The sequence below is a fragment of the Schistosoma mansoni genome, chromosome W, assembly GCF_000237925.1.
Source record: "Schistosoma mansoni strain Puerto Rico chromosome W, complete genome".
Taxonomy (NCBI): domain Eukaryota; kingdom Metazoa; phylum Platyhelminthes; class Trematoda; order Strigeidida; family Schistosomatidae; genus Schistosoma; species Schistosoma mansoni.
This window is the reverse complement of record NC_031502.1, coordinates 8,360,794-8,370,862: the sequence shown is the minus strand read 5'-3', so window position 1 is coordinate 8,370,862 and position 10,069 is coordinate 8,360,794. Positions and strand designations below refer to the sequence as shown.

General features: G+C 34.2%; 1 protein-coding gene across 1 annotated transcript in view; it reads left to right on the top strand.

Moving 5' to 3' along the window:
- Positions 1 to 9,624, top strand: part of Smp_126290 (hypothetical protein) — a gene marked incomplete at both ends in the record, with an annotated part of 25,106 nt that extends 15,482 nt beyond the window's left edge. The window contains 1 exon segment of the mRNA XM_018800120.1: positions 9,172 to 9,624. Within this exon segment, the coding sequence (XP_018653965.1) occupies positions 9,172 to 9,624 (453 nt within the window).
- Positions 9,625 to 10,069: the final 445 nt, after the last annotated feature.

Sequence of the window (10,069 nt, the reverse complement as noted above, 5' to 3'; positions counted from 1 at the left end):
TCCTGTTCTCCAATCGGCGATCTGTCTACCCTAAGTACTTTCTCGCAGTTTACATGTGATTTGTAAATACAGTGGGATTGGGACTGAATCGGTCTGGAGACTGAGATAGGGTAAACTGAGATCGACTGAGTTGTGGTGATAAGCCTCAGATAGCTGCATTGAAGGTCTTTTTTATTGCAGCTGCAGTCTGTTTGGTGTAAATTTCCATGCAATGATCACCCTGAAAAGGTAACTGTAGGTATACTGGTTTCTTGGGCACATCCGTTGCTATCAGTTTCGTCGTATTTGTGTTCTGATGACCAATAAACGTTTCAGGATATCCGTTTAATTTAAGTGTCTCAGTAATAAACTTAAATTCGTCGTTCAATGTATCTACAGTGCAGATTCTACTTGCCCGAGCGAATAAAGTTTTGACAATAGAACGTTTATATTGTATGGGGCAGAAACTAGTGAAGTGGAGGTACTGTCCCGACCAGGTGGGTTTGCGATGTACTCTGCGTCTGATCGATCCGTCTGGACGGCGATGGAGCAGGATGTCGAGGAAAGCTAGTTCATTATTGTTTTCTTCCTCATAAGTGACTTTCAGATTCGGGTGAATTGCATTAAATAAATCATTGACTTGATTAATATCTGTAGACTGTGGTAATATGACAAGAATATCGTCGACATATCGTTTGTAAAGTGTAATACCATCAATGAAGTGACTCACTTGCCTTTCTATCATTCCCATGAATATGTTTGCTAAAACAGGTCCGAGAGGGCTTCCCATAGCCACTCCATCGATTTGCATATATGCTTTACCTTGGAAATAGAATTTTATATTCTTTGTGCACAGCAAAATTAGATCTCGAAGATAGGTAGTAGGAATGGGTATTCTTATGTTGTGTGAAGTTATGAAATCACAAATAAATTCCACAGTTTCTTCGAGAGGTACATTTGTGAACAAAGAGTTTACATCGAAAGAACACATCCGACTATTAGAAATATTCAAGTGTTCCAAGGTTGGGAGAAGTTCAAAAGAATCAATGACAGTATGTGTCGACAGTTGTTTACAAACAGGATCCAAAATTCCTTTCAACCATTTTGCTAGCTTATGGTATGGTGAATTTATCATGGACAAAATTGGTCTCATAGGTGTTCCAGGCTTATGCAGTTTCGGTAAGCCATACATTTCTGGTGTGCATGTACCAATGGGCTTGAGCATTTTATAATGGGCCTCGGTGATAAAACCGTGAAGCATGAGTAGATGTAGTTCTCGGCACATTTGTTTTTCGACCAACTTCACGTTATCGATCTGTGAATCTGATTTAAATTTAGCAGAGTCTGAGAGGATCACGTTAATTTTGGTTATGTAGTCCTCCTTATTCATGACTACAACACCGGAACCTTTGTCTGGTTTGGAGATTGTTATTGTGGAATTGTTCTTAAGTTCCTTCAATGCTTCCCTGTGCTCATTCGTTAGACAAGATTTTTGGTTGATTGGAGTGTTTGCAAATTTCTGGGATATATCAACTAATTTGGCTTTGAACCATGCCTCATTCTCAGCTGATGTTGGAGCCAAATTTGAGAACTGGCTGTAGAGGTTTTCGAAATTGGCGTCCACCAAATTCTTGTCGATTCTTTTCGGTGGTACTTTGTAGTTTAGTCCCATTGAAAGAGCTTCTAGGTGAACCTTGTCAAGATTGAAGTTAGATAAGTTATGAACACGTTCTGTGAGATTTTCTGGAAATTCTGAAATCGTTCGGGTCTTTGATAGCGACCGGTTGAGTTTCGTCCATGTTCGGTTCGCCGTTCTCTCTAATATACCTTTGCAGAAGTTTATTAGTTTGATATGGCAAATGATGGATAGTTGTTCAATAAGTGGTATGAAATGTGTGCAAGTTTCTTTGTATTGGTTTATTTTGTCAATACACGAATCAATCTGAATTTGTGTTAACTTCCTCAGATTCGAAATTGTCATTCGCACTTTATTTCGTCGAAGCATTTTGTTATAAATCCATGGAAAGTGGTTGTCATTAATGCATTTATTTAGAAATTCCAACCTGACCATTAATTTACACTTCAAGCTGACTAGCTGATGCAGCTTTTTGATGGTAGACCTTCAATGCAGCTAATCTGAGGCTTATCACAACAACTCAGTCGATCTCAGTTAACCCTATCAAGTCTCCAAGACCGATTCAGTCCAAATCCCACTGTATTTACCAATTCACATGTAACTGCGGAGAAAGTTACTTAGGTAGGACAGATCGCCGATTGGAGGACAGGATAGGGGAACATATTCCAAGATGGTTAATCAAATCCATGATTCATCCACCTAGCCCGTCATCTCAAGATCGATCAAGAAACCCAGCCTCGTCCATTGCAAAACATCTAATGATGAGTGGTCATCAAATTGACCCAAAATCAGCCTTTAGAATTGTGACATGTCATCAAAACCCACACACACTCAAACTACTCGGAGCTATCTTGATTGGTCGGAAAAGTCCAACTTTATGTGTTCAAAAACAACTGTACGTTGACCTTTGTTTACCATGGTTCTAGTAAGTGAATGTCATGCTAAATAAGAAATTTTGACCTTATCTTCAAAACTGTATTTACACGAATAACATGTTGCTTGTATGTGACTGACGAGAAAGCACGAAATGGTACTATCTCACAAAATTTGTCTTCTCATTTCTCTGTTCAAATTTATCAAAGAGAACCACTGTTTTGGACAAATCAATTGTTCAATGCTACCTTACTTTCAATAGTTGTCATCAACTAATGTAAGTTACATTTCAAAATAATAATCTGTCTAGAATGGAATAACAAAAACTATTCAATTTATCTTTTAGAAGTGATTTTTACCCACAACTCAATCAAATAGAATATTGACCTTATATTGGGAATATATGAGTTAGTGAGCCTTCAATGAATTTCAGAGTTTCTTAACCCAGCTGAAATCGCGATTTTCAAAGACAACTAGTTTTAACAATAGCCAATAATTTTGAGTGTTTGCATTTTCCTCTTGCTGTTAAAAACAACAATTAACCAATCTTTATTAAAATATGTGGATCTTAAGCACATTTCCACGATCGCAAATTATAAATAATGTTAGATAGTGACTAGCAGTGAAACGTCAACAATGAGATTCATTCAGCAGGCGAGTCCCAAATAGAACAAAATGAATTTCCTGGATTCCACTGATAGCTGCAATCTATCTAATCAAGAAAAAGTCAAGATAATATTCACAAAGATTCTGGATAATTTTATGATGCATATATTTTAAACTACTGATGGATTTTTTTATACAGTTGAAATCATAAGTCAATCGAAGCTAGACCACCATGAAAAACCTGGAAGCACTGGACGGCCGTTTCGTCCTATTGTGGGACTCCTTAGCAGTGCGCATCCACGATCCCGCCTCGCGAGATTTGAACCCAGGACCTATAAGTCTCACGCGCGAGCGCCTAACCACTAGACCACAGAGCTAGCGGGCATCCAACGATGTTAATGTCTAACTTCAACCAATCCACGATTATGGATTAATCAGTTAATTAGTTCCATTCATATCAAGTTCAGATTATATAATAAGAATGGTAGAAAATAAGGATATAGTGAATTACAATTATATAAAAGTATACACGCATACGCTTGACGTAAAACGCACTGCAGTGAAATAAAGAGACGGAGAGGTTAGATGCCAGTGTTCATTTATATTCATGTTTAGATGAACAAAAGTAAAAAATTGCGATCATTTTAATTTTATGATTTTGAATGTTTTCCGTTTTGATTTTCAGCAAACAATTGTGTCTTATTTTTTTAAAATAGCTTTAAGTCAATATATATACGGCTGATTAACGCTTTTTCTAGATGTCTAGACAAATAAATAATGAAATAGAGTTATTTTTTTCAAAATAAGGGATACTTTTGACTAAAACACCGTTTCTACCTTGTTCAGACTCACTGACATATAGATAGACAGGTTTTGATGAAGAGAGAGAATAATCACTGAATTTAGAGAGTGAAGTCGCTGATTTCAGACAATTTGTCATATTATGCCTATCAGTATGTAAACGTTTTTATTTTTTATCCCCTAGTATCTTTATTATTTTTGGATACTGAGAAAATGAGAAGAAAGGGAATTCATAAGTGAAAATCACTTGAAGCATTTAAGTTTCAAATAAAGTGTTTCGTCTCATTTCCAGGTTTCTTCGTCAGGAATTGATAATAGTGTATTATTCAAAACTGAACAATTGGTTCATCTTAGTATGGACATTTTAAACAATGCATGTTTACAACCTCACCCTAGAAGGGACACCGCACCACCTTTAATAGTTAGAACCATTGAGTGGGATCTAATAGTGAAACTTCAACTTCTATCAGTTTTCGATTTAGTGTGAAGATCATCCAGCAGTACTGATAACAGTTGCTTTATTCTCAACATGTCTGAACTCCACCAATCATGACTAGAACTCCAGAAACATTTTGAAGTAGGTAGTAAAATGACCACCAGGACGAAATATTGGTTTATTGTTTCTTGGTTTTCAATGGCACCCTCAATCAAATAAACATGTGACGAATACAACCTGCTTATTGGAGCTTTGCTGGAAGAATCATAAACTGGTATCACGAGAAGTTATGAAAAATATAAATATTTTTAACATGAATGCATCTGAAGGCATCATATACATGCTTAATGATACTGTTAAATCCCTCTAAGGATGCAGACCAAGTAACTGAGCCATTTATAAAATCGTAATATTAAAACAATGGATTTTTCTGTAAAACGCGGTATTGATATTAATAAGCAATGTATTCTACCAATTTTAGTTAATGAGGTGTCTATGAAGTCTACAGGTGTTAGTGTACGAACAGAGAGAAAGCAATTCCAGAAGTGATTATTTAAGCTTAACATATAAAGGAAATACGATAAGATAATCAGTAGTATTTAGTTGCGTTAATATTATCAGAGGTAAATAGCAAATTAAAACCAGTACTATTCAGGAAATATGGAAATTATCAATGAACATATTCGAAGTAAAGATAAACTGTATGGAATGTTAGGATAACATAATTTTCACTAAATGTTTGATTAAGCATCACGAATACAAATAACAAGAAACAGTGAATAAATATTATAGGCTATGTATTCAAAAATAACTGTAAATGCATGGGTTACTTAACATGGTGTAATACCCGAAAATGGATGGAATGATAAAGAAATAAGGACAGTAACTTCAAGTGGAACTACCACATCACCGTGATAGGCATTATAACCTTGGAATGAAGACTTATTGTCATAAAACGTAAATCGCCTGGTAAGTTTTATGAAATCTTACTTGCCAAGGTAATCATTAAATTATATCAGGCATATCGGAATAAGATCTATTCTAACTTGCTATATAAGATAACGACATCCAGATAGACAAAGACTGAAAACTAATTCAATTATCGAAAGACAGCTTCACTTGTTTGTTGAGATATAAGATGTGATGCAAAATTTCCATTTGACTCAGAATCAATAGTTGTAATACGGATTCTTATTCAAATCCTGATTACCTGATTCCTCCCTATTTTCATTTATTGTAACATAATTTCCCATCAGTTAGCTTTTTTCTTTACAAAGGCTGAAGTCTTGCTGTATGTTGATGATGTTTTGTTCCCTTTAAACTAGGCGGTTTGAGTATAATGATTCCATGGTGCTTTTGAATGGAACACCATCACAGTCTATTTCAATCCATATTGTAGTATGGAAGATTACTCAAATAATCTATTGAATCAGAAAATTCTCCGTTTGACTGTTTATGTGTTTAAAAGAATAAAATATGATGATAATCATAGGACGAGTGTAAACAATCGCCAATCGAATTCAAGATTGACAGAACAAGGTGTTAGTCGTTTGTGTAAAATTTTAAATCCCTCACATTTATCAGAAGTTTATTCTAATAATGTTGTCTAGAAAGACAGTGAAAGCTTTATGAATACTCCACTCAGCTTAGAAAATGAGAATCCACTGAAATCACTGTGTTCCTGTGTGTAAATTGGATAATCGAATGAAAAAGGTGGTTTATCAGCACCATCTGATATTTATTAGCTTAATACATTTCTAGCGAAAATCTGACCACACATTATTTTGTTAAAATATGTATGTATGAAGAAAGAAGACTGAACCAAGCAAATGGAGACATAAGGACCAGAGATATAAGCGAATAAAAATTTAGTAGCTAACCATTTGTCTATATCTATGTACTAGACTTGAAATACAATATTCTTTGACAATAAATTTGTGACCTGATGATTAAAATACTTGAATTCAACCACTAGTTTCTAAGTTTGCGACCCACTTTGATTACATATGTTTGAGAAGTCGGATGGTATTATTAGTCTTTACATAAACATGTTGCTCAAAGCCAGATAAATGAACTTAGTAACCGGCTTGAGTTGATTAAACATTTGAATACTAAAAATACAAACCGTGAAATTTGAAGTTGGCTTCGAAATCATGACGAAGTTTATGGGGTCAAGTCCCTGCTTTACCAGGATAAATTCATAGATTTCATATGTATACTAAATGAGCAAGTAACATTAAAACAACCTAACGCAAAAGCGAAGCTGAGGAAATGGGATGAAATAGACTGGTTTATTTTACATGGTTGCATTGAAATATCTTCTTAGCATCAGTTATATCCTGTCTATGGTAGAGTGATGAAGATGGACTTTTATAATCCAAAAAATAGACTAGTTGTTAGCATTTTGTAGCATATTCATTGGTTTATTAATTTCAGAGGATACCTATTCCCTGTCAGTATTTAGTTTGGCAGCTTCACCTCTCTTTTCTTGGTTTCACTTGCACAGATAGCATCAGTTCTGTTGAGTTTGGGCTTTATCAAACCTCGTTTGTATTGAACTGAACGGTCATTAATTAACTTGCGTGTCAAATCCAATTATCTTCGAAGTTCAATAATAAGTGCAGTAAACTTTGAAAAGTCTTTTATCATAGCTAAATTTAATTTATTTTACAAATAAATATTATAGATAGTTCCTGATTCAATCGACATGAGATGTAGCTAAATCTTTACACAAATTTCACACAGTTTATGTGCCATTTTTAGCTAGGAAAGTTAGTAAATCCTTCATAGGTTAAGTCGATTAGCTTTTCTGAAGGTTTTTATGCGTTCTTGTGGGCCTAAGTACCCGGGTCAAGATTTGTTTTATGTGGTGAACTGGTCGGGAAACCCCTAGGGACAATTTTTAGGATTTACTACTGTGTTCAAGAGAGAAGATTGAAACCAATCTTTGTGACGAGTATACGTTCCATGGACATCTAAAAGACTCAAATTAAATATACTTATGCATTCTACAGCATACGCACTGGTATAGATGCTACTTCGATAGGGTGAGATGGTCTCCACTATAATAGATAGTATTTTCTACTGAGGTTAAAGAGGGCAGATAGAAGCTATTCCTTTTGACAAATATACATTACACGCAATTTCCGCACAAAAATAGATGACATGTAGCATTAAATCACAGTTATGGAACTACACATTACCCATATACGTGAAATACTGGGTAGGAGAGGCATGCACTACCAGGATAGTATAAATAAAGTCGTTCTGAGAAGATTTTTTTCTCGAACACACACTATGTACACGCCTGAAAGATACAGATCAAATTGACCCATGAATCTCAAAACGAATACATAAACATAGATGCTCCACCCAGTGTTCGTCCACCACGAGATCAACTTGGTTTTACGAAGATAGTGATTGACTAGAATGATCTCCGCTGGACATCCATGGTGGTTCATAAGGTCTCTCGATCCACTGGACATCATGAGGAGGTCTGAGTTAACAAACTTTATTTTTATAACTTCACTTTAGGAATTACTAAAACTTCGGGGGATTCAGGTGACAAATTTAGATGAATATAAATATGTTTATACTTCAACATGTATCTAGTGAATAGAAGTTTAAAAACTTATACACGATGTTTGTGATTTAGTTTTCCCATTTTTATAAACTTATTATGTAAATCGTGAAATAGATACACAAGTAATAGAAAAATGAATAGAACAAGAATTTGCAATAAAATTTTCTATCCATCCTATCGAGAAACGTTTATAAATTATACTGAAAAGTAACATGGGGATTCCCTGAAGCTTCCGTCAGCTTCAAGACGAAAGAACCTGAAATACTTTCACTTATAATTTTATACTACTTATAAGTAGGACAATATATATAAGCGAACAATATTGTTTTCGATTAGTTCCTCATCAGGCTTAACTCAAATATACAGTAATATTTATATGCATATACGAAATTGTTAAATTGAATTCAGCTGCTCCTGTGGAGAAAGCTATATTGGGCGCACTACCAGACAACTGAACCAAAGAGTTAGTGAACACCTCCCTTCGTGGTTAGGAAAAGGTATGGTCAGGTCGATACAGAGCTCGATTCTTTCACACTTGATCGATAGCGGTCATAAAGTTGACAGAAATCAGTCATTTAAAGTTCGATCTCGTCACTTACACATAGCGGAAGCTATAGGAATTCGATCCAACAACCGAAGTCTTTGTGTTCATAAGAAATTTGTAACACCCTTATCTCTCCCTTGGCCTTAATAAATAATTTTATTTTCCATACTCTTTCTTCGTTTATTTTTCTTCACCCCCCTACTAATTATTTACTTATTATTTTTTCTAATATTCACTTCACAGTCTAATTATCTGAACACTTCTTATTACGTAATCTTATAATTTCTATGAATGTTATTTTAGTGTCTATATTTTTCTAATCATTGACCTATTTTCCTATTATGTAACATTGATTCAAGCCTTTTGTTATTCTTATCACAACTAGTACACCTATCATCACACTACCGATTTGTACTTTTCACTTATTATGTTTAGTTATGTAATCTATTCCACTGTTATCATTGATTCATAAACTACCTTGATTGGTTGAATAATTTCGTGTATGCATATAAATATTACTGTATATTAGAGTAAAGCCTGATGAGGATCTAATAGAAAACAATATTGTTCGCTTATATATGTTGGTCTAAATCACAATATGGGAATTTTTCAAATTACTTATAAGTAGGTTGACATCAAAACAAGTGACTAATGTATTTTGTGACGAATAGTTTCTTTTATGTTAAAATTGTTTTTTGCTTTAATTTATTTAGGTAGGAGAGCAGAAGATCCCACTATGTTTATTTCATAGCAAATGCCACATGAGAGACTCTCCAGTTCATGGTTATTCACAGCAATATTTACAAAGAAACAAACAGAGTGAGATTGAAAATTGTAATATCAATCTGAATGAAATTTATCCTCATTCAGTTTCACGGCGACCAAGTGTACGTGATATTTTAAATCAACGGAAAAATGATCATACACTTTGTGAAAAGAAGCAACAACAAGATAAGCAACAAATCCATTTGTTTGATCAGTCTTCTAAAAATTACACTGATGATAACATAGCTAAAAGTATAAAAACTAACTTCTATATATCAAATGGTCATATCAATTGTCATCATTCAAATTTATGCTTCAGTCATTCAGATTATTTATTTTCTGAAAATAATTTAAATATGGGTGTTGTACCACCGCCCAATTTGAATCCATTTGCATCATAGTGTTTTCAGTTTACGAAATGATATACCTATATTCCGTTTCTAATGAACGTATTAGTTGTTCTGTATCATTCTTTTAGATGTTATCCTTATTGTTCTTATTTTCACATTTGAAAGTAATAATTTTATTATTCAATACAAGTAGCATGCAGTGATCATCACTACTTAAGCATAACCATTCTTAACCATTTTCATAGTTGTACTATGGATTGGTCACAATCACCAAGTGATTTTGTCATTACGACACTAAACATTCATCATTGATGCGGCATCTAGTTTACTGCTTCTTTTCCGTTGAATTTAATTGATTATTCTGATATAAACTGTTACAAAATGATAGAAATTTGGTCTTCATTGGAATGCTTAATCAACATTGTACGGATAAGTGATTGATTCGCATCTACTTTTGTTGATTGTACTTTTTATACTAACGAAGAAAAATAACCTC